Genomic DNA, 25,434 nt, shown 5'->3' with positions numbered 1-25,434 from the left:
TTTTCTTTGTCAGAAATGCATTTCGAAATATGTAACGTCAAAAATACGCATTTTGGCTCATAAACTTGCGTTCCCATGATGCACACATCTAAAATGGCGTCGATGAGTATAGTACTGTCGCGGAAATCACGTTGACTGCTTGTACGGCATAAAAAGGATGCGTATTTTTGACATTAAATACTTCGAAGTGCAGTGCCAATAAGGAAAATTTAAAAACTTGATTCAGCATATGAGTTTGTGGCCTTCAATTTCTACATAGAATATTGGGCCCAAAAATGAAAGGCAAAATGAAAAGTTTAGTTAATTTTAGATAAATAATTGTGTAATCACTGAGCCCTAATGGATACGTAATATCCGCCTCGCTGTGCAATCAAACTGTATAGACCGCACCGACGTATTTCTCGCAACTTTTAAAATAACGATCTGTAAAGAGTTAACAAGAAGCCGGTCGAGCAGAGATCACCATACAACGCTACTTCGTAAGCCCAAGCATGCCTCGTGACTCTGCATCTGGAATAAATAAGACGATGACATCAGAAAAGCAGTGCTCTGGAAAAAAAAAAAGTCAAATTGCTCACCGCTATCGCAGGCGATGCGTCAGGAATCACTGAACCATAGCATGTGAGGCGGTGGCAACAAATCGCAATACCAGCACCGGAATTGATATGTGAGAACAATGAAAGAGCTTACGACACAGAAACCGACATCAAGGATATGCCATCAACTCCAAATGAAAGGAGAAGAAATTGGAGGAGTGCGGACTTACCTGTGCACGGATGCGTCCTTGAAGATGGCGCGTCCGCCTCACGCGTAGCGATTTCAGGCTCAGTGAAGCATGCCACATGTTCTGATTGCACGCGACGGGCTCTGAGCCTGCACGTATACACGACAGCGCCTGTGACACTCGTCCCGATCATTCCTGGAGACGCGTTCGCGACCTGACGGGATCAACTGCTACAGCTTCGAGGTGAGTGAAATGGACCTTAACTTCAGATCGAAGCCAGTTTAAACAATTTGCGTAGAATCGTACCTGCTTGAAACTGTTTGCTATGCGCACGTTGATGACGGTGAGGATCTGAACGTTACAGTGCTTTTCTCATTCGGACAGAAAGTGCTCCATAGGAATCAGTGTCTCTACGACTTTGTTGATATTTATCTTTATCTACTATCGACATTCGCTTTATGCAACAAAGAACAGCCGGAGGAGAGTTCAGCGGTATTCATGCCTTTAAGGTTAAACACAAGAAAGACATTGAATGGGCACCGAGAAAGTGTGCTGGCATAAACGGTCTGCCTGTTCTGTTTTCCTGTCATGTGTCGAAGGATATATCGCTGTACACGGTGGGTTATTTGTATTTTGCCAGCACAACAAGTCTAGCCACCGCGAGCTCAGGAGGGCACCTATGTAGCTTGATATGCTGAGCAGCAGAGACACCTCCGTCCATGGACCACAACGTTGGTAACGAAATGGGCTGCATTTAATCTCGTTTGCTTTTTTTCCCCTTCTTTTAAAACTTTTTACAAATAACATCCTTTACAGACGTACGCTCGGCAGTCGGGAAAGGGAGAAAGTGCCGACGCCCCCCCCCCCCCCCCCACCCTTTCCCTCTCTCGTAATTTGCAGAGCAGGGCGCAGGCTTTATTCGTTTGTGGTGCTTTTATAGAGGGCAAAAGAAAAAATTCTCAAATGGCCATATCTTACCAAGGGAATAATCGAAAACATATCCTTTCAACAGCACATATAAGGACAAGTGAGGGGTGAAGCATAGCGCATTTTTTCTTTGTGCGTGTGCCGTCGAGCCTTCTCATATTCAAGGCACATCAATTCGTCCACGAATTCGTGTTGCTGAGCTGTTTACATAATGCTCTTGTTTCCACCCTTTTGTCCAGATGAAATTTTTTTCTGCAGGCGGGGTTTAACGACCTCAAGCGACTCATGTTAAGATGTACATCGCAGTGGAGGGCTCCGGTAATTTTGACCACCTTAGGTTCTTTGACGTGCTTCAACATCTCACAATGTACGGTTGCGTGACATTTCGCCTCAATCGAAACATAGGACTCTTATACGCTGTGTCGTAAAATGCTTCCATGAGCGCTGATTTTTGGTCACTCCACAACTGCATTCACTTCAAAGCGGCGGTAATCAGATTGTTTTTTTTTTTGATAAGGGCTTGACGAGTTTCACTCATCCGACTGGAAAATTTTCACATCAAATTTTCTTGCGTCCATTGCTGGCGCATAATCGCTAACGCGCCGAGAATAGCCGGAGAATCAAATTTTGCGGATAACAGCAGTTGGATGGAGTTGTTTTCAGTGTCCTTTCGACAAAATAGAAGCCTGCTGATGCACAATAAGAGAGGGAAGGTAGGTAGTCCCTCGCAGGAGGGTAGCGGCCTCAAGCCTCCCCATTGTGGGCCTCTTCGCCCATTCCCGTTCACCAAGATGTCTTTTATTATTGGCATGAACTTCATCAGCGGTTCTCTGTAAAGAGGTGCCAGCGATTCAAAATCTTCCCGCACTGTTATTTCGGTGTTATTCCGCATCTGTACTTCACATCAGCTAGCTATGCTTGGGCTACAAAAATGTATCCTCTCTTAACGGCCCGCGACGATGGTTACGGCGAACGACTGCTGGGAACTATAAAACGCGGAGTCAAATCCCGGCCGCGGCGGCCGCTTTTCGGTGGAAGCGAAAAGCAAGGCGACCAAATGCTGTGCGATGCCAGAGCACGGTAAAAAACCCCAGGTGGTAGAAATTTCTGGAGCCCTCCACTACGTCATCCTTCAAAGCCTGAGTAGATTTGGGACGTTATAAACTCATAAACGAAATAAACTTTCTCTAACCGAACATAGCTGTTGGCGAGCCAGCTAACCATCGATGACATCCTGGAAGACCCTCCGGCGCACAGTAAAAACAAAATTACTTTATTCTTTCTCTGTGCCACCTCCTGCCACCTGTCCCCGTCTGACGCAGCAACTACACGTGGCACGTATCGGCACCACGATGAACAAGGGAACTGCCACCATGCTGCTGCTCCTGCTGTCGATGGCGTTGCTGCTCGTCGCCAGCGTGCACGCCACCGGACTCCCAGACCCCGGCGCCATGCTTGCCGATAGCGCTCAGTTTTGGCAAGGGGTGCTCAACAAGACGATGGAGGGTAACAAGGAGCAGGCCTTCTCCATGGTCCTCTCCAAGGTGTCCGACGACCTCTCTGGCGCCATGAGTGAGTCCGCTGATTGTGAATCGCGTACGCCGATGGTTGTACGCAGTATGCTTGCTGTTCCTTCAGAGTACATTCAGGTGTAGGACAGCTCTTGTGTTGTCCGTTCTTACTGGTCTGTCGTCCTTTTGAGCTGTTTTTGCCCAAGAAGAGAGTTTATTTAGGACACCATCCAGAATACGGCATTCTATACTGTCCGAGCACCCGCTCACGTCTCAGTCCTCGTGCTGGCTGTACATCCGTAGAGTAATATCTATAGTGGGTTTGGGAATGGATACTGATGACGATGAGATCTGTATGGTCTCAAATGGCGCATAGAGCGATTGAATTAAGCATTGGGACGTGGACTGGTACCCCTGCCAGATATTAGCCTAAATAATAGAGAAGCTGTCGCGTGGAGGCGGCTACAAACTAATACCTTCATGAACCTGGATCTGTGCAAACACTGTGGGGCGAGAGGGACCCTCGATCACATAATTTGGGAGTGCCCACAATCCCCAGGGATGGGACAAAATATTACCAGAAGAGAAGCCTGGGATACCCTGCGGCGAAGCGCGGACCCTGCGATCCAGCACCGCACCGTCCATCTGGCGGAAGAGGCAGCAACAAGCCAAGGGCTACCTGCCAGCCTTTAATCCACGAGCGTACGACTCCCCGTCTTCCCCAGCACGCGTGCCGGGGGCGGGGAAGAGGACGCCATTTCCGATGGAAATAAAAGTTGTGCAATCAACCAACACACGATACACAAAAGAAGTTTCTTCCATGGCGCATATTTACTTCACTAGTTGTAACTGACTAAACCGCTGAAACCAAGACTTTGTAGCTGACCGAAGGAGGCTGTAAGAACGGACGCTCTCCTGGGGTGGAATAAGAAAGGGACACTATCAACTGTCGCTTCTTTGATTAGGAGGAGAGAAAAAGTCGCCGAAAATGTTTAAAACCCTAACCGCATGACAGCCATGCTGCAGTGCTCACGAAGCCGATTTGCCCCGTAAGCAGTGTATTGAGAAGTCATCATCATCATCATCAGCCTGACTGTACCCACTGCAGGGCGAAGGCCTCTCCCATATTTCTCCACCTATTGAGAAGTAGAAATGATAAAAAAAAGCCTGAACTTTTCGCAGTTCAGAGGGACACGGTTAATACCTATTCTCGCCCTTCCCCCATTTACATACTGTGCCTTTTCTTAGCGTTCTCTGCGTAGCGACACGTTAAGCAGTATGAAACACACTCGCCACTGATATGCGTCGTGGACATCTATAAGGACCCCAGTCGTGTGGGTATATAATATATATATACAAATACGGCCCCACCGGGATAACCGGGCTCAGAGCTTAACACGCCACATGCCATTACCATTCCAATACATTGAGCGCCGGCATTTCTTCCAATGTCTGAAAGTAAATTCGTCCAGCAACCTACCTTGCTGTACCACTGCCACCGTGCATATCCTGCGTATCACGCAGGATATGCACGGTGAATGCTGAATTTCTTTTGCAACGTGTCATCAATTAAACCGGAATGTATTTTTGTTTATCACTTGCCAACTTGTAATAAAACCACAAGATATACGTCTCTGCAAGTTGGTTTTACAGCAAGGCGAACATCATATACGTGATAGAGCTTGATGATTATATCCTACCGTAACAAATGACCAACACGAGAGCGAATCGAAGCGGTATCGGCAGGAATCGCGAGCTCAGTGGCTTCCGAAATGCGGTGTTTTGCAGTAATGCAGTGAACACCCGTAAATGCAATAAAGATGCTTTCTCTGATGGACGCAGCACTCTGCCATTACTCTGGGGCCCATGCGGGACAGCAGTCGTTTCCTGATGGCGGCCAATTAAGTACGGACTTCTTCATGCATGTATGTCATTTGCTATCATACGAATGGCTGCACGCCGTATATTTCCCGGAGCTCATAACGGTTGGGAGGCTCTGCTTCTCAACCTAGGCATTTCAGTTGCTACACGTTTAGTATAAACCAACAGATGACCCTACCGCCTTTAATTCCTCCACTATTTCTGTGCCTCGAGTAGCGCTGAGAAGTGCTCCGGAACACAAATGTTGTGCGATAGTTTGTCTGACACACTAATTAGGCCTAATACAGCGCTACGCGTCTTTTATTACATGGTCATTTTCGAAAGTTTTATCTATCCCCCAAAGATGACATCATAGTTCGCGATTATACTAATATGCAAAGCGCAGAGGCCACGAAACGAACAAGTTGACAGACATTTTAACGCATCTTTGTCATTCGAGAACCATGTTTACGTTTTTGCACACGTGGGACGGCCAGCGAAAGATCACAAAAAACGCTATGCTTCGTTCCAGTGCATTACACAGGAGCAGCTGTAACCGATCACGGTTTGTGTAACTGATCCGAAATTATAGTAGCAACGGAGAGCGCATATAAACAGCAGTTCTGAAAAATAAATCCTATAAATGTGCTATTAGAAACGTGATGCTACAGTTTGATAAAGAGCAAAAAAAGAAAAAAATCCCTGGAAACAAGGTTCACTGCATGTGTGCACCATAACCTTGCAACAAAATATTTTCAGAATACCTACACGTCTGCAGTAAGTCCAGGTATCTAAGCACAAGCCACTGTGCGTAATGCGCCAAACAAGACAATTAAGTATGTTGCGCAATCACAGATAGTAAACGTTTTACGCATAGGAGGACTAACAATCCAGACAAGAACAAAACTGGGTTTGCGAAAAGCGTGATATGTACCTTGGCCATGCTGCGGTCGCGACAGCACCATGTGCGTAGAATAATACAAGAAGAATGCAGAAATCAATACCGAAATGTGTCTTTTAACGGCCTGTACAGCGACAAATATTATGCACCAAAAACCAAAGAAGGTATGGCTTTTGTTTGTTTTTCGGTGCATAATATTTGTCGCTGTGCAGGCGGTTAAAGGTAGCCAGAATTACTCCGCCGCCCTCCAATACGGCTCCTTTTTCTCTCTTTCCACTTTCACTCCCACCCTCCCTCCCTTTACGGCGCGGGTCAGGTGTCCACAGAACAAGTGTGACAGATACAGTGCCTTTTGTTGAAGTTGTTGAAGTCATACCGGTTCGACGAAAAGAGAGGACGTACTGTATTCTAGAAAATAATGTATCGACGCTGACTTGTGACAGCAAGAGGAATTGTTCTGGACTCCGCAACTTCTTCTCCTCCAAAAATTTCAAAACACTCGAGTCTTTGCGTATCCTAGGCACCTTTTCAAAAGCGGAGATCACGTTGTGTACTTTTTCAGTATTGAGAGAACTGCCGCTGTCTCCAAGTTCTTGTAGGCAGTCTTCTCGTTCCATAAGAAACAGTTCAAGCTCATTCTAAGCTTGTAAGCTCTTAGGGAAGAGATTCCGCTGCCGCCTGTAGCGCTACTTGATCGCCGCCGGCAATCCTACGAAGCCGCTTTCAATGTTGTTTTGCCCGGCACCTCTCCTGGCTGGTCAACGCATTGTCATATCGAGGGTCTCACGCTGCAGTTCATCGATTTCATAATTATTACCGTTCCCTCCTCTATGTTTCTTTTCCCTTGGGGTCTAGCCGCAGGTTCATTCGCTTCGCTCGACCTCGTTCCATAATTTGTTTAGGTAATTAGTTGGATGCAAAACATGCTAAATCGTGTCCGCAGCAGTTGTGAGTAATTGAGAAGTGGTACATGTTAACGGATGGTTGTTGTAGCGGTGGAGTAGCGGTAGAACATCCGCCTCGCATGCAAGAGGACCGGGGCTCAAATCCCGGGGCCGCGCCATTCTCCACCGGATTAAAAAAGAAAAAAAAAATCCGCGTGTCGATGGAATTGCATAAACAGGTTTGGGGTGCGACCTGATGCCGGTGAACACCTCCGGCAAAGCACTCCCTCACCAGCAGGAGTTGGCCACCCTCGTGCAGTAATTGGCCGCAACCTCTCATGATTAGTTCCATAAAACCCCGGTCCTCAGTCACCAACGGCTGCGGAACAACTGACCACGGCGGCGGTCAGACCTGTGACGCAGCAGGGGGTGCTAAGCATTCCTGGTTTCGCTGGACAGGCCGCCATTGAAAACTGAACTGGGCAACGTTTAATGCTAGACCCTAGTGAAGCTAGTTTAGCAGTGCTGTTAGAGGAACTAGAGGGTATGAAATAGGATTTCATAGGGCTTAGTGAGGTTAGGAGGCCGAATGAGGCATATACTGTACTTAACGATGGGTATGTACTGTGTTATCGAGGCTTACCGGAGAGTCAAGAACTAGGAGTAGGTTTCCTTGTCAATAAGTATATAGCGGGCAATATAGATGAAAAAAGAGAAGAAAGATTTGATTAAGAAACGCAACAGTGTGACAGCTTCCAATCCAACAGACCAGATAGAATTGGCAGAGATATCAAAGCTAATCAATAAGCGCAAAATGGCCGATATAAGTAAGTATAACATGGAGAAAATTGAGCATATGCTTTAAAGAACGGGGGAAGTCTTAAAGCGGTGAAGAAGAAATTGGGCATAGGCAAAATTCAGATGTATGCGCTAAGAGACAAGGCGAGTAACGTCATCACGAATATGGATAAGATAGTCAAAGTAGCCGAGGAGTTCTATACAGATCTCTACAGCAGCCAAAGTAGTCAGGACCATGATGAGATTGGCAGTAGGGAGAAACAGTCAGACGTTCCACCAGTTAAGAAAGCAAAAGAAACTATGAAAAGGGGGAAAGCAGCTGGAGAGGATCAGATAACTATATATTTGTTGAAGGATGGGGGGGGGGGGATATCGGATATCGTGCTAGAAAAACTGGCCACCCTGTATACGCAGTGCCTGGTGTCATCGACGGTACCGGAACATTGGAAGAACGCAAACGTTATCCTCATTCATAAGAAAGAGGACGCTAAGTACCTAAAAAAATGCAGACCAATCAGCTTACTGTCTGGTACGTATAAGGTATATACTAAGGTAATCGGTAATAGAATCAGGACAACCTTACACTTCGATCAAGCAAAGGATCAAGCAGGTTTTCGGAAACGGTACTGTACTATCAGTCATATTCATACCATCAACCAGGTGATATAGAAATGCTCGGAATATAACCAGCCCTTATACATAGCATTTATTGATTACGAAAAAGCATTTGACTCAGTAGAAACCTCAACGGTGATGCAGGCATTGCGAAATCAGGGGGTAGACGAGCCGTACGTGAAAGTGCTGGAAGATATATATTGTCACAGAAGCCAGTGAAACTGGTTCAGCAGGTTTACTAGGACTAAGTAAAAGCACCGGCAATGTCAGGCACGGAACCGACTGGTGGGGCGAGCACCGAGAGCGAAGAAGACGAGCGCGTGGCAGTCTCCCGAGCTCGCCACATGGCGGCGCCAGTACGATAACATTGCGGCATTGCCCCTCCCGGTGGAAAAGGCATCGTCCCGATGCCGAGTGGCGAGGTCGAGGATAACCGTAGTCGGCGAGGATGCGCGTTCACATCAAGTAGTTAAAGGAAGCAAAGAAAAAAAAAAACACATGTAGCTTGACCTAGCGGGAGTAGAAGGGCTTCATCCTGGCGACATGTACGACTTCCGATTGTGCTTGCCGTCGGGATGAGCGAACAGTTCCTTGCGGGGTCACTTCGTAGGTGACGTCGCTGATTTTGCGTTGTACTTCGTACGGGCCGAAGTAGCGGCGCAGAAGCTTCTCGGAGCGACCCCGCTGGCGAACAGGTGTCCACACCCAAACCTGATCGCCAGGGTTGTAAATTACCTCCCTGTGACGAAGGTTATACCGTCGAGCATCTTTAACTTGCTGTGTCCGGACTCTCAGTCTAGCCAGCTGGCGAGCGGCCTCGGCATGATGGACGAATTGGTCGGCACCGGCAATCGATGGGTGGGCAACATCTGGCAGTAGCATTGCATCCAGCATGGTGACAGCTTCGCGACCGTACACCAAACGAAACGGTGTAAAGCGGGTCGTTTCCTGGACTGCGGTGTTATACGCAAATGTCACATACGGTAGTATCTGGCCCCAGTTCTTATGATCTTCGTCGACGTACATAGAAAACATATCGGCGATCGTCTTATTGAGTCGCTCAGTAAGGCCATTCGTCTGAGGGTGGTAAGCTGTTGTTCTGCGATGACAAGTGACACTGAGCCGCATCACTTCCTGGGTTAGAGCTGAAGTAAATGCCGTGCCCCTGTCAGTTAAAACGATCGCAGGGGCACCGTGACGAAGGACCAGATTAAAGATGAAAAAGTTCGCAATATCAGTAGACGTGCCGCTGGGAAGAGCTTTCGTCTCACAATAGCGGGTCAGATAATCTGTGGCAACTATAATGTACCTGTTGCCCAATGATGAAGTAGGAAATGGCCCGAGCAGGTCCATACCGACTTGGTGAAAAGGTACTCGCGGAGGAACAATAGGCTGCAGCAGGCCGGCCGGCTTGACAGGTGGTATCTTCCGATGTTGGCAATCACGGCATGTTCTAACATAGCGCTGAACCATAGCGGCAAGCTTGGGCCAGTAGTACTTTTGTCGTACTCGTGCCAAGGTGCACGAAAAACCGAGATGTCCGGCAGAAAGCTCGTCGTGGCATGCCTGCAAAACGTCGGTACGGAGCGGCGTTGGGACAACCAGCAGATACTGAATGTCTGTGGAAGCGCAGTTTTTCTTGTAGAGGACGCCGTCACGCAAGCAGAACGACGACAGGCCACGCGTGAAAAGGCGAGGCGGCGATGAGGCGGTTCCTTCGAGGTAATCGATGAGGGGCCGCAGTTCGGTGTCGTCTCGCTGCTGTTGAGCGAGATCTGGCGTCGAGAGAGCGCCGAGAAAGACGGAGTCATCTGTTTCACTTGAAGAATACGGGATAGGGTCTCGGGATAGGCAGTCAGCGTCACTGTGTTTCTTGCCGGACTTGTACACAATAGTGACGTCGAACTCCTGTAAGCGGAGACTCCAGCGGGCTAACCTGCCTGAAGGATCTTTAAGGTTCGCTAACCAACAGAGTGAGTGGTGGTCGCTGACCACTCTAAACGGCCGACCATACAAATACGGCCGAAATTTTGTTACCGCCCACACAACTGCAAGGCACTCCTTTTCGGTCGTAGAATAATTCGCTTCGGAACGAGACAGGGTGCGGCTGGCGTAAGCAATCACCCGCTCAACGCCTTCTTGCCACTGAACGAGAACTGCACCGAGACCAACGTTACTGGCGTCGGTATGCAATTCTGTGTCGGCCTCCTCGTCGAAGTGGCCAAGTACGGGCGTTGTTTGAAGGCGCTTGCGAAGCTCCTCGAAGGCCCTTTGCTGCTCGTCGGCCCAGATGAAAGGCTGGTCGTCCTTTTTTAGACGAGTCAATGGTTCCGCTATTCGGGAGAAGTCGTGCACAAATCTCCTGTAATATGCACAGCTACGGCAGCCGTCTTCTCTGGATCAGGGCTAATTCCCTCAGCACTCACAACGTGACCCAGGAACTTGAGCTGTTGGAATGCAAAGTGGCATTTTTCTGGTTTTAGTGAGAGTCCGGCCCCGCGGATGGCATTTAGCACGTCCGTCAATCGTTTGAGGTGCTCTTCGTAGGTAGCAGAGAAAATGACAACGTCGTCAAGGTAGACGAGGCACGTCTGCCATTTCAGGCCGGCTAGGACAGTGTCCATCATTCTTTGAAAGGTTGCGGGAGCGGAACACAAACCGAAGGGAAGCACCTTAAATTCGTACAGTCCGTCAGGAGTAATGAATGCGGTTTCCTCTCGATCACGTTCATCGACTTCGATCTGCCAGTACCCACTGCGTAGATCGAGCTATGAAAAGTATCGGGCGTGGCGAAGTCGGTCGAACGAGTCATCGATTCGAGGCAATGGATAGACGTCCTTTTTCGTAATTTTGTTAAGCCTCCTATAGTCGACGCAGAATCTGAGTGCTCCGTCCTTTTTAGCGACCAGCACAACTGGTGAGGCCCATGGACTTGTGGACGGCTGGATCACATCATCGCGGAGCATTTCATCAACTTGCGCCCGAATAGCCTCTCGTTCTTTCGGCGATACTCGGTAGGGGTGTTGGCGGATAGGGCGCTCGGTGGGATCAACTATAATTCGATGTTTGGTTACTGACGTCTGTTTCACTTTGGAAGTGACGGCAAAGCAGTCACGGTAAGTGTCTAGAATTGCTTGAAGGCGGCGTTTCTGGGTAAGAGACAAAGCTGGGTTCACGTCAGTTTGAACAGTATGTCCAGTGCTCTCGGGAGGGTTCTCGTTGGCCAGCGAAAGGGCGCAATGGGCGGATGGCGCACTGACTTCGTCAAAATAAGCGATAGCTGTACCTTGTGGTAAATGGCGGTATTCGGCACTAAAGTTCGTTAAAAGTAGTTCAGTTCGTTTATTTCTCAAGGCAAAGATCCCCCGAGCGACGCAGACTTGTAGGCTCAACAATAAATTCACGTTCGTTTCCGCGAGGCCTTGCAAGGCGGGGGGGTTGTCGCACTGCACTGTAACAAACAAGCTGGTGCGTGGAGGTAGAGTGACATGGTCGTCGCACACTCGGAAAATTGGCCTGTCTGTGAAGTCGTCGCTGTGCTGTCTGTACTCGTCGGAAATTGCGCGGTGAGTGGAGAAAGTCACCGTGAAGTCACGGAGGTCGATGACTGCGTCGTTTTCTCTAAGAAAATCAAGGCTGAGAATCAGGTCCGTGGAGCACTCTGCTAGCACAACAAAGCAACACGAGAAAGTTACGTGGTGAATCTCGACGCGAGCGGTGCACACTCCGAGCGGCGTTACCACATGCCCTCCGGCTGTCCTTATCGGGGCTCCGTGCCAAGGAGTCAGGACTTTTCGCAGAATGGTAGCAAGGCCATGACTCATAACGCAAAAATCAGCGCCGGTATCTACAAGGGCAGTCGTGTTGTGGTTATCAACGACGATCGGTATCTCGGCGGAATGCAGCTCACCGTCGACAAAGTGCGGCGTGTCAGGGATCGTCGGGCTGACGGGTCGTTCGTTGCGTCGAATTACGGCGTCGAAGGTAAGCTTCTGTGATCGTCGGGAGGTCGTCGGACTCGTTGGTGGTGCGGTGCGTCGATTGGGGGCGTCGGAGGAAAGCTTCGGCGATCGTCGAAAAGTGGTCGGATTGTTCGCCGGAGCGAAGGGTCGGAGGTCGGTCTGCGTGATCGAATCGGTGAGCGGAGGATGTTGGTCGTAGTGTCCATCGACGGCGGCCCTACCCCCGAGGGTCGCCGTCTTCAGTTTTCCCGGTGCGGACTTGGGGACTGCCTGAGGAAAGAACGGCGGCTGGTGGAAAACTGTCTCGGCGGTGGTGACCTGGACTGGCGTCGCTGGAGGGACGCAGGTGGGACGTGGTCGCTGAGGTATTGGTCGATGTTCCGAGGTCGTTAGCCATAGCGCGGCCGAGGGGCATCCGGGGAAAATCCGCGCAAGCCCATCCGACGGTACGGGCAGTGGCGCAGAACGTGACCGGCTTCGCCGCAGTGAAAGCACAAAGGCAGATTGTTCGGCGTGCGCCACGCGTGTGCTTTGCGAACGGGTGGTCGCGCTTCAGGCACACCAGTCGAAAGTGGATATTGGGGTGGAGGACGAGCGGGAGGAGCAGGGTTGCAGGGTGCCAATGGTTCAGGCGCAGGGGTACGCAACACGTCGCTGTACGTCATGTTCTGTGGCGCAGGCGGCTGGGGCGACGGTACTGATGGTACTGCTTGGCGGAGCTCTTCGCGCACAATATCCGAGATGCCCCCAACACGTGGATGTTGTTCGAGAGAGGGCAGCTTTTGCAGCTCTTCGCGCATGATGCTTCGGATAAGTTCGCGAAGGGCTTCCCTGTCGTTTCTAACCATTGGAAAGCGGAAGTCTACGGCAGCGATGTTCGCAGAGCGATAAAAATGTACAAATCGCTGATTCAAGGCACGCTCGATGCTTGTTGCTTCTTTCGTAAAATCAGCAACAGTACGTGGAGGGTCACGTACAAGGCCAACGAACAGCTGCTCCTTGACGCCTTGCATAAGGTAGCGCACCTTCTTTGCCTCAGACATGGACGGATCCGCCCGGTTGAAAAGGCGAGTCATTTCTTCCACAAACATGGCGACGCTTTCATTAGGCCGCTGTGCTCGGGACTGTAGAGCGAGTTCGGCCATCTCTTTTCTTGTATCGTTGCCGAATGTTGCGAGCAGCTGCCGCCGGAAATCCTGCCAGGTGGAAATGGTAGCCTCATGGTTTTCGAACCACATCTTGGCGGCGTCTTCTAGTGTGAAATAAACATTGTGCAATTTTCGCTCCTCGTCCCACGCATTAAACACAGCGACCCGGTCGTAGCTGGTCAGCCAGTCCTCAACATCTTCGAACTTGTCGCCATGAAACGGCGTGGGCATACGTGGAGTATGGCAGATCAGCTGCTGGGCACTCACGGGAAGCTGAGTGGTGGTCTGAATTGCCGCTGTAGTCATCGTGGTTCGCGGTGGGGAAACAAGAGGACCACACTCGGGTGCTAAGCCTCTCAAGCGACGGCTCGCCTTGTGCAGAGGTGTCGTGTCCACGGTGTGTAGATGGGCGCAGGGGGCAGCCAGAGGCTCTTCGTACATGGGATCTACCCAGAAGCTCCACCAAAAATGTCACAGAAGCCAGTGAAACTGGTTCAGCAGGTTTACTAGGACTAAGTAAAAGCACCGGCAATGTCAGGCACGGAACCGACTGGCGGGGCGAGCACCGAGAGCGAAGAAGACGAGCACGTGCCAGTCTCCCGAGCTCGCCACATGGCGGCGCCAGTACGATAACATTGCGGCAATATAGTGACTGCACAGCAACCATAGTTCTCAATGAGGAAAGCAACAAAATTTTCATAAAGAAAGGAGTTAGGCAAGGAGACACGATCTCCCCAGTGCTATCCACAGCTTGCTTAGAGGAAGTATTCAGAGACTTGGAATGGGAGCAGTTAGGGATAAGGGTAGATGGAGAATACCTCAGTAATCTGCGATTTGATGATGACATTGCTTGCTAAGTTACTCAGGAGATGAACTGCAAATAATGATTGGTGACCTAGAAAGGAAAAGTAGAAAGGTAGGCTTGAAAATTAATATGCAGAAGACTAAGGTATTGTTCAACAGCCTCGGAAAGAAACTGTAGTTTACGTTAGGTAGCAAAGCACTGGAAGTAGTAGGCGAATATGTCTACTTCGGACAAGTAGTAACCGCAGATCCGGGCCATGGAAAGGAAATAAGAAGAATAAGATTGGGATGGAGCGCATTTGGCAATTAAAGCTGATTGCTCGGCTAGTTGGTGCATAGTCACATGAAGGAAAGGTTAACAGCGCTAAAAGACACTCACCAATAGGCACAAATAGACACACAGCGCCGGTCCTGTGTGTCTATTTGTGCCTATTTGTGAGTGTCTTTTTGCGCTATTAACCTTTCCTTTATGCGCATTTGGCAAGCACTCGCAGATTATGACTAGCAGCTTACCGGTATCGCTCAAGAAGAAAGTATACAACAGTTGCATCTTACCTCTGGGGCTCAAACGTGGAGGCTAACCAAGAGAGTTCTACTTAAGTTGAGGACAACGCAGAGGGCTATGGAACGAAAAATGGTAGGGGTAACATTAAGAGATAGGAAGCGTGCAGATTGGGTCAGAGAAATAACTCAAGTTACTGACAATCTTTCTTTTCCTTAATTTTCTTCCAATGGTTCGGCGGGGCGGCTGGCATTCGAAGCGACGGAGGAAGTCGGGAGTCGTGAGTCTGCTTCTTCGCAGCGCTCTGTAGGCATTGTGCGTTTGCTTTGCTCATTGTAATGAATGTCCCGCGTACGTATGCGGGACAGTAAATATATTGAGTGCCTGCGAATTAGTTATTTGGACGTAGAAGCGCCCACAAACATGTAGTTTTGTAGTGGCGGAAATGAAATAACTGTCTAGAGTTAGAGCATCTTCTAAGATCGCGTAAACATTGATGTTTAGAATTACGCTGTGACATTATACCCGATGTTGCTTAGCTTATGGACAGACAGGTTTTGTCACTATAGTTGTGTCACATAACGAGCGTAACTTGAGGTACAAAAGCGGCCTGTTGAGCCTGTGCTCTAACATGCCGCGTGAGATCTTTAGCGCTCCTGCCGCAGGCCAAAGTAGCACATACCGCACTCGTAGGAAAAAAAAAAAAGAGAAATGAAGCAAGCGTGCATACTGCTCTTTGCTTTGCTGAGGGCAGCTCAATGCCGTCACTTGTCTGAAACCGCGCTGTCTACTCTGGCTAGCTCGTCCGCCTCTCCTTTCATCCTTCCCGCACTGTTAAGAAAAAGAAAGAAGAAAGCGTGTGTGGTGTTGTGTGCTTTGCTCGCAGGACGGCTAGACGTATCTCCTCCTCCAGCTCGAAGCCGCGCTCCAGCGGCCAAGCGACTTCTTTTATCTTTCCCGCGTCCTGGGCTTCAGGGACATCTTGCAGTCACCTTCTCACGCCCTCCAGTAGAATGAAAAAAAAAAGAAGAAAAAAGGAAAACACCGACAGGACACGCAGGAGTGACGTAGACCCTACGTCACTTGTGGGCGGTATGTCCAGGATGTGCAAAAATATCCTCCCGTAGGTATTCGCATCAGTGATGGTGGATAAAGCGACGAAACGCATTCTTTCGAAACCTTATTGGTCTGAGCCGGAACGATAGCACACCAAATAAAGCTTGTGAATTAATACCCCTACTAGTAATTCCACTCAGTTCCTTCCTCCATCAAGTCTTCATATCTGATGATCGGAGCGTCACTCCTGGCATAGTTTAGCTTTTCAATGGAAATAAAACAAGCAGAAGAAAAAGAAGACAAAATGGGAAATTGATTACGGGCTCGATCGTTTTTGTGGTAAATTGATACAATTCAAGAACAGACCGGTAAATAGCTGTTCAAGGCGGCCTTCCTATCAGCGTCGGCTTATCATTCTAAAGACTCGGTCAATAAAATTGCTTCTGCTGGAGTTGCATCGCGTACGGCCGCTATGCACGTACCATGTTACTCATTGCGATGTCATGGAACGATAGGAAAATTTAAGGCCGAACCACATGGCAGCGTTTCTTCGGCGCCGCGTCAGTGTTCGGCGATCGGCGTCGCCGGAGGCGCAATTCTGGCCCTTGAAGCGAGGCGACGCTGAAAGACGCAGCTATCTGGCGGTGCCAGATCTCGGCGTCGACGCCGGAAATGATTCACAGGCGGGGACCAATGACAAACCACGCATGGACAGCTGCAGAACCGACCGCCACAGGCGCAATTCGTTTCCGCGGAAGAGAGAGCTGCTCTTTTGTCCGCGTGCGTGCCTGTACCTTTGTCCCCCTTGCCTCCCCCACCCTCCCCAGTAAGTGCCTGTCGTGGCTGAATAGGAATATTTTAGCTACGGATGGGGGACAATTGTTCGAACTTCCAGGCTTGCTCCGCGCTATGGCTTGCAGACGCCAGTTCGTACGCCGTCATGTGTTTGGTTACCCTCTCAGGCGCACGCCTAGCGACGACGCTCGTAGGCGAGGCGCTGACGTGACGCCGAAAAACGCTGCCGACGCGACGCCCAGCTCGAGATACATGGAACGACGAAGCGGCGCGAGCGCCGCCGCGGATCTCTCGATGCGAAAGCAAATGCAGCAGCGAGCGGAAATAACCGCAGAGCGAGGTACGTGAGAGAAGCGCCGCTGTCCCTTGTGGTAAAATCCCGAAAGTGTTTATTCTAATGCTACTGTGCTAAATGTAGAAAGCGTACTACATAGGTGCGCAAGGATTTGGCTCGCTCGAATGAACGAAGATACTTCGGAATGCCCGCTCGGATACCAGCGGCACGGTTTTCTTTTTTATTTTTACAAATTTCACTCCAGGGAGCAAACAAACACACAGCGAGCCGAGAGTAGGTCGTATACTCACAAAAAAGCGACATTCCGTGCTTGATTAAGCGTTTATTTTTACGATAATCACATTTCTGCGGTCAAACTGCCCCATACATCGTCAGCCATGGCGGCCATGTTGACAGCGGCCGCTCAAACCGGAAATGCCAGCTTTCCGCGCTCCTATTGGCTCGCGTCGACAGTAGTTTCCGGTTCGAGAGGACGCCGCGCCGCCCGCGCGTCAAATATCTGGCAGGGCCAGATCGGTGGCGGCGCGCGTTTTTTCTGACGCGGGGCGTCGAGTGCGCGCCGTCGGGTGTAAAACGCCGGTTTGACGCGGCAAAAACGCCCCATGTATTCCGGCTTTTAGAGTGCAGCTCTTTGGCGCCGCCCGTTTTTGCGTTTCGTGTCGTCGTCGCCGTTGCCGTTGACGTTGCCCCTCGTAACCAGGTCGGCAGCCGGGGTAGCGCGCGATCCCTCCCCTTCCCTCTTCCTCCGTGGGGGCGACCGCTCCTGCACGCGCCGCAAAAAAAAAAAGAAAAAAGAGGTGCACAGCACATGAGCTGCGTTCAAATTTCGCATTAGGAAGTAACGTAATCGTCGGCAAATTTTTTGAGTTGTACATGGTTATATATTTATTTATCTAAATGTGTGACTCAATTTACAAATCATATGCTATTGTTTCACAGCCTAGGAAGCCTCTAAAATGGGACCACTTTCTTAATGAGCCATTGGGCCAATGCGCAATACAGCGGCCACCACCGTTCGGTATGAAATGATATCTCGACACCAAATTGGTGCTATGCACATGACAATATATTTTCCTTTGTTCTTTTCATCTTTTTGCAAGCCTGGGAGGAGGAGGAGGAGGAGGAGGAAGAAAAACTTTATTTAGCCCTATATTACTTGGCGGTTTTTGGACGTCTTCAGAGATGTCTGCTTGTTGAATCCACAAGAGTCTTCTCCGTCGACTTCGTCCACTTTTGCACAATGGTCGGTTGCCCTCAGTCCAGGGCTCCGCTGGCTACTGCCGCCCGTTGGGCTCGCTGTACCAGACCTTGTTGGTCTTCGCAGCGGTCGCTGGACAGCAGAGTCTCCCATTGCTCCGCACTCGGGTTTCGAATTTTGGGGACCACATCTATGTTTTGACAGGCCCATTTGAAGTGATATAGTGTGGGTTTTTCATCGCACCACGGACATCTGTCAGCGTATATGGTAGGGTGCATTTTGTTTAGTATGTGTAGGTTTGGGTATGAACCCGTCTGTAATTGTCTCCATATGACAGCTTCCTCTCTGGTGAGAGAACTGTGCGGTGGGAGATATCGCATTCTTTTTCCTCTATAGTTTTCTAGTATGGCCGAGTATGCCTTGGGTGCTGGCAAAAGTTCCGCGGATCCGTCGGATGCTCGGAAAGTAGTGTATGTTTGAGCTATCCTGTCAGCCTCTTGATTCCCTGCCACCCCCATGTGCCCCGGTACCCACATAATTTTGTGTCTGGTCTTGTTTTCTTCGTGGTTTTTAATTCTGTCGCTCACTTCGAGGAGTATACGGAGCGCGTGACGACCAATCCTACCATTTATGAAATTTCGACAGGCTGTTTGAGAGTCCGTGAGTATCGTTAGCGACCGCCCAGCTTTATAACCCTCCGCCATCGCTAGAGCAATGGCTACTTCCTCGGCATCTGCTACTGTGCAGGTTCGAATAGAGAGGCGTTGGTCACTTCGCGTAGAGACGAATCGACCACCGTGGCCACTGCAATTTTGTGGTGTCCTCCTCTCGAGGACGCGTCTGCATACACGGTCGTGTCTTGAGGAGCGTATGTTTTTTGAATAAAAACGGCCCTTGCTTCTCTTCTACCTTGGTGGAGGTTAGGGTCCACGTTTCTCGGGATTGGAGCTACCTTGAGGGACTTGTGAAGTTCGTCGGGGATCGTTACCGTCCTCGCTATTTCTCGCATCTGCTCACAGTGTCCGAGTCTCTGTAAGAGCGCTCTTCCAGTCGTTGTCTGCAGCAACCTGAGTTTTTGCGACTCAAGCTGCGCCTCGCGTAGTTCTTCGAATGTGTTTTGCAATCCAAGCGCCATGAGCTTTTCTGTAGACGTGTTGCGCGGTAATCGGAGCGCCGTCTTATACGCTTTGCGTAGCAGGCATCCGCTTGTTGTATTTCACTCTTGTTGAAGCACTGGTAGGACAGGCTGTATATAATCCGGCTCACTACCAGGTTTCTAACTAGTTTTAGTGTGTCCTCTTCGCGCATGCCATGCCGCTTGTTGGTGATGCGGGTGATCATGCGTGTCACTTGTAGCGGATTTGTTTTGAGCATGGTAAAAGTGTGACTACTGCGTTGGTTCGATTGAACCCACATACCTAATATTCTTATTGTTGTCTTTTCCGGGATGGGCATTCCTTCCAGGTAGATGTTGAGTTTCAGGTTCTCACTGGTTGGGACGGTCCGGTTTTGTTTACCTCTCCACACTCGAAGCAGTTCCGATTTCTCGGTCGAGCATGCGAGTCCTCTTTCTCCGAGATATTTCTGTACACAGGAGGCCGCTTCCTGTAGTTTTTATTCCTTCTCCCCGAGGGAACCGGTGTTCGTCCAGACTGTTATGTCATCTGCATACATGGCGTGCCTGATGCCTTCGATCTTCTCTAGTTTTCGTGCTAGACCTATCATAGCTATATTGAAGAGGATAGGTGAGATGACTGATCCGCGGGGTGTTCCTTTGTTTGGCGCGTGAATTTTGTTCCATCGAAGGTCTCCCATGCCGATGGTGGCAATTCTATCTGACAGGAAGGCTTTGACGTACCCGTCGATTCTGCGTCCGCAGTCCAGGTTGTCTAGGCCTCTAAGGATCGCTTCGTGACTGACGTTATCAAATGCTCCCTTGATGTCAAGGGCCATTATGACATTTTCACCTGTTCGAGGTGCGTTGCGGAGCACATCTTCTTGTATTTGAAGCAGCACGTCCTGCGTCGAGAGTTTTGCTCTGAAGCCGAACATGGTATGGGGTACATATTCATTATCTTCCATGAAATTTTGCAGTCTGAGCATCACCACCCGCTCGTAAAGCTTGCCGAGGCACACAATATTTCGGTATGATTGTGATGTTTGCTGCGTGAATTATGGCGAGAAATAAGTTACAAGGCGTTTTACAAGCAGCGATAAAAGGAAAAAAAAAATGAAGGTAAGTTGCCAGCAAAATTGGGTCGGAACCATACCCCGAGCCGGTTCGGAACGGTTCCTCCTTTTTGTTCCGGTTTGGTCTCAGTTCCAAGATGGCAGAAAAAATTCGGGTTTGGTTCAGTTTCGGACGAAAATTCGGGTCTAGTTTGACACCCTGCAGTCTACAGTGCCCCCCCCTCCACCCACACACACACACACACGCACGCACGCGCACGCACGCACACACGCACACACACACACGGCTAGCGGCCCTATTCTTTGGGCAGTAAAAGTTGGAATAAGGAATTGACGATACAATAGCTGAACAAGTAAATGCTCTTCACCACAGAAGTGAAAATAAAGTTAATTTTTTTTTCAAAATAATTCACCGCTTGCAAACTCGTGGTTTTTCGAGTGTTGCATTCATGTTTGATACAGTCAGTAAAAGCATGTAATCGCCATGTAATTGACGTTAGAACTATGCCACTATGCTCCAGTAAAGTAGCGGCACGTGTGTGCGACTGCATTGCTCACTTTTTTCGCTAGTTCATGCTCCTGCCGCTTAATTGTCATATATATGAAACCAAAATGAATCATTTGCAGCACCCCGAAGAGTTTATATTAAGTTTAGGAAAGGGAAATTGTACGTGGTCACAGAATTCATGTTGTGTAGTGAAAGTTAAGATGATGGCATCTGCGTGGATGGCTGACTGATCAGTCACAACAAACGTTGTTTTCTGCACGTTTTTTGCAGGACGGATCAACGGGTTCCTGGAGAGCGTGAGACGAAATGTTACAGCAGTGTTGCAGGAAGGCACTAAGGTAAATATGGACAGCTCTGTCACGGAGGGAGCTTGACGCTAAAACAATGTCGCCTGTGTACTCTAGGGAGACAGGAATGTTGTCACAGCAACTGCCGAATAACTTCGTAGATAGATAGAAGCCCGAAAGCAGTGCCCAGAGGTATACAGTAAGCCTCTTACATTGCATTGTGCATTCGTTGCGGCGAACCCTTAAAGGCTCCGGTGTAGAAAATGCGGCGTTTTGAGCAAAAATTACGGACGCGCCTCGACCGTCAGGTGGTAGTTGGCAGGTGGTATATGACCAGGAACTGATGTGTCGACGGGTTGTGTGACGTCACAAGACCACGCGACGTGGGCGAGTTAGCGGGAGCTGTTACCTCGACCAGAGAGTTTTAGGTGGGAATCGCAGAATCAGACACAAGAGATGTTAGCACTGCTTAACTGCTTATAGTTAGTGGGGCGTTAGGCCAGGTGGTCTTTCACATAATGTGGTAGAATACGAACGTATCATAATGAGTATGCGTGGAATAATGAAGGCACAAATTAAGGGATTAGTGATTAACTAAGTAGAAAAGTGCATGGCTTGACAATGGATCCGCAAGTGGTGTCGTAGACGGGATATATTTGAGTTTTAGTGTATAGCGCGATCCGTGATCCACCACTGCGCGCTCTACTGCGCATGCTTAGATCGTTTTGATGGCGCCAGATGAAGCCACATAGTGGAAGTCGGCAAGAAGACTTGCCCCGTCGGGACCAATCAGCACGTAGACACCGGTGGCCCGTCGTGGTGGATCACGGTGACGGACCGAGGATCGCCCTACATAAAGCTGTGATAAAGACGAAGTGTGTTTCCATGCGCGCATTCGGAGAGAACGAGAAAGAGGAAGAATTCAGACCAGTTGTAGTGCAGTCAATTGCTGCGTGCTGTTTTATTACGATACAGCAAAAGCTATCAACATTGTCGCGCATATCATTAAACGCAGAGCCCAAGTCTCTCCAAAAGGTTTGGCTCAGTTTGAGGGGTTTTCTGGACAACTGATTTCAGTAGTTTAATTCTTTGCAATCATTATCATTAACAGCCGGACTATATCCACGGCAGGGCGAAGATTCCTCCCATACTCCTCCATTAAACCCTGTCCTGTGCCAGCTGAATCCCCTTCTTTGTCTCCGGGTGCTAATTCAACAAAATATAAAACAGCAAATAATTTCTAAGGAAATCATTCCTACAAGTTGGCTTATTTCCTCGTAATAGCTTTGTATTTAACAGTAATCATCCTTAAGGCAGTGTTGGAGGCATTAAGGTTTTCTATACGCGTATCAAGCATTCATTCATGCGTCTCGATTCACATACGATTTACGTAAGAGGCTGTTTGAACTCTGCGGTGCTAGATTTACTGTTCCTGCCGCAGCGAATTCGCAGGCGATATTTTTGGCATGTTCCAATCGGCGATACGAAGCGGAACCCTCAAATCCACGCAGAAGCCCAAAATTTGTCTCGGTAGATAACAACCAATAAGGAAATGAGATGGGTTAAAAACTGGCAGGGGTTGCTTCTCCTAAACAAATCATAGTGCGAAAGCACGGTTGTTTTCGTTTTACTCATTTTTGCTCGATGTTGTTGGTGCGCTGCAGTTTCAGCTGTGCGTGCGCCACCATCTAGAAGCCGCCTCAAATAGCGGAGGTTTAACCATGGCTTCCACCAGTAGTTCCGGTGAAAGACGTGCTTGATCTCGGAGGCCACGGATTTAACCTTATTTGTAGCGTCATCTGGAAGCCGCCTACCTGGCTAATGCGAGTGACAGTACCCGCCTTGGAGGCTCGGCATTTAAGACCCTCGGCTACTGAACCCGGATATCATGGTTCCATCCCGACCAGTTCGAATATGCCGCGATGGTTGTTTTTATGTGGAAGTGCTACAACAGGTAATTTACTGGTCCGTCATAAGGCGACCCTTTAGGGAGACTCGCGCATTAGGGTCGACATACCGGATCCAGTTCGAACTATCCGCGATGACCACGTAGATGTGACCTCATGAAACAGCTTAGCCAATAAGAGCGACGACACAAGTACGATCGCACAAAATTCTTGATCGATGGTGGTGAACGTATGAATGCTTTCGCACTAGAAGCAGAACAATCGAGTGGAAAAGCATCATCCCTAAAAGAGGCTGCTGCTCACGCAGTTCATTGCATCGGGCCATCTGAGCATCTGCCAGTTTATCAACGTGCATCTCATTTCACCATGTATGGGTGCTTCAGCAGCTCACTTCCTATGAAATGTGGTTTCGCACGAAAACAATCAAACCTACGAATTGTGAGATTCCGGGCATTTTGCTTGCTGCCTGGTGAGCAGTGAAAAAACCATATTTTTGAACATTGCACATGGTAGAGTCAATTGATCCTGGTTCACGGGGAGTTTCAAAATTTAGAGCATAAATGTTAAGGTCCAAGAGCAGGAACCTTATGGCTGTGATGGTCGCTGCTGCTGCACAGGATGCGCTCAGTTTAACCATGACCAAGATCTACTGAAGGGAACAACGCTAGCGTCAATATTGCGCCGCAAATGGGATCACGTGACTCCTCTATATTCTAAATCAGAGGGCGCTGCGAAGAACTTCTGCTCTGTAAAAGACTTATTTTTTTTTGTTATTCTGCTTAATGCTTCGTTTTAGTGAGTTTTTGCATCGCGCATTGTGGTTATGTACCATCTCCAAAACAGCAGTACATTATTTTTGCTTCTCTGACGGTGGCTGTGGTTTACTAGTGCCTGAATTACAGAGCTATGGGATCAGTACAAGCTCCGCGATTTAAGCCTGAAAGATAAGAAGCTGCGAGAATCATGATTACTTACACTGAGAATAGACACAAAAGCAAGTTCGATATATCACATATGCATGTAAATTGGGATACCAAGTAGCAGCCGGCACCGAAGGTGTTTGTGTAAATCGCACCTGCGCAATTTTTAGCATCTAGAGTGTCGCCGAATTCTTGGCACCGTGCCCAGTATCCCAGTCGTCTACCCTAAAATATATAAAGGGAGCAGTCGAACGGTGCGTCATCTCTTGGCAAAAACTGAAAGCGACGAGCCTGACATCATCTCTTATTGCACTTGGCGTCCTCATAGCTTGTGCCCTGAGAGCATAAATACCCTTTCTGGTGTGAAACAGTAAACTAGGGACAGCTCACCTATCATCACTGACGTAGCCGCTTCACTGGTGCCAATAACGGCGGCAACACGTGCGCTGAATGACGACTTAGCAATGCCGGTGGCTGTATACCGTTACCAGCGGATTAAAGTTGCCGGTTTATTTTGAAATCTCGTTCACTCAGTGAGGTGGTCTGGCGCCAAAAAAAATGCAGTGTGATGACACAGATGGGTGCAAGCACGTCCACAAAGCCCTAAATGCGAAATTTAGACTGCGTAAGACACACAGCAAAGAAAAGAGCGGCACATATTTCAATCGCGCAGTGCCGTCACGCGGGCGCTGACGGGAGATGGCGCCAAGGTATGCCCTCGCGTCCAACGATTTACGACATCACTCATTCATGCATTTCAGAACAAGGATACCATTCCAGTAGATGGATCTCGCAAGTGAGAAGTCGTCGCAGGTGGCGTTGAGTGCGCACCAGGCTACCCGAACACTGCTGCGATGAAGCGAAGGATCAACGTGGATCAAGCTAACGAGCCGACCACTACACCTGCGATGTGTCGCACACTGCTTCGCAGAAAATATTTCGTCTCTATAGTTCTGTGCACAATGCATCTTACAGCATGCCCTTTTAAGTTTAGAATCAGAATAAAACACCTTTAAGCGGACGTTGTCAACTCTTCATGATTTTTGCTGCCCATAAGTACCATAAAGTCCTTTCCTTCTATGCTCATTTGCGTTCAGTGAAGGGCTTCTAAACAGCTAAATACAGATACAGTCGTGTGCAAAAGTAGTATACAACACTCAGGCAGTGACAGAGCTCGGGAAAACTGCATCGAAATGCCATCTAGCGACAGCGCAAGGGACAGCGACATAGACACATGCATGTAGATAAAATGCCCCCCCCCCCCCCACTATTGTCTCGATCTTAGATAGCTGTTGCTAGACAAAATTGGGATGCAGTTTTGTCGAGCTCTGCCATCGGCTCAGTGTTGTATACCACTTTTTCTCACGACTGTACATTCTGCCTGCGACCATTCTGAGATCTCGATTTTGAATATCAATTATGAGGGAAATAAGCCATTGCCGTTCACACTGGACACCTTAGTTGAGCTGAACTATAGAGAAAGTCAGACACTTCGGATTATTTCGATCATCCGGGGTTCTTCACTAACATGATTCGGCACAAGGGCGTCTCTAGTACTTTGGCCCCATCGGCACTCAGCGTGGTGGAGAACTAAAAAAAAAAGATTGGTTATGAGGAAAAAGGAAAGCTAGGTAACCGCCGC

The 25,434-nt window shown here is 49.0% G+C and overlaps 1 protein-coding gene across 1 annotated transcript; it reads left to right on the top strand.

The window, feature by feature from the left end:
• Positions 1–711: 711 nt before the first annotated feature.
• LOC146186791 (uncharacterized) lies at positions 712–24,813 on the top strand. The gene is made up of 4 exons (XM_084607409.1): positions 712–967; positions 2,974–3,223; positions 20,949–21,016; positions 24,554–24,813. The coding sequence occupies exons 2-4, from the start codon at positions 3,004–3,006 to the stop codon at positions 24,590–24,592; spliced, it is 327 nt and encodes a 108-aa protein (XP_084463535.1). The 5' UTR covers positions 712–967; positions 2,974–3,003; the 3' UTR covers positions 24,593–24,813.
• Positions 24,814–25,434: the final 621 nt, after the last annotated feature.

Source organism: Amblyomma maculatum, chromosome 6, assembly GCF_055883805.1.
Source record: "Amblyomma maculatum isolate TAMU_Amacu chromosome 6, ASM5588380v1, whole genome shotgun sequence".
Lineage (NCBI taxonomy): Eukaryota > Metazoa > Arthropoda > Arachnida > Ixodida > Ixodidae > Amblyomma > Amblyomma maculatum.
Note: the sequence above shows the minus strand (reverse complement) of the source record. Positions and strands in the feature narration are given on the sequence as shown.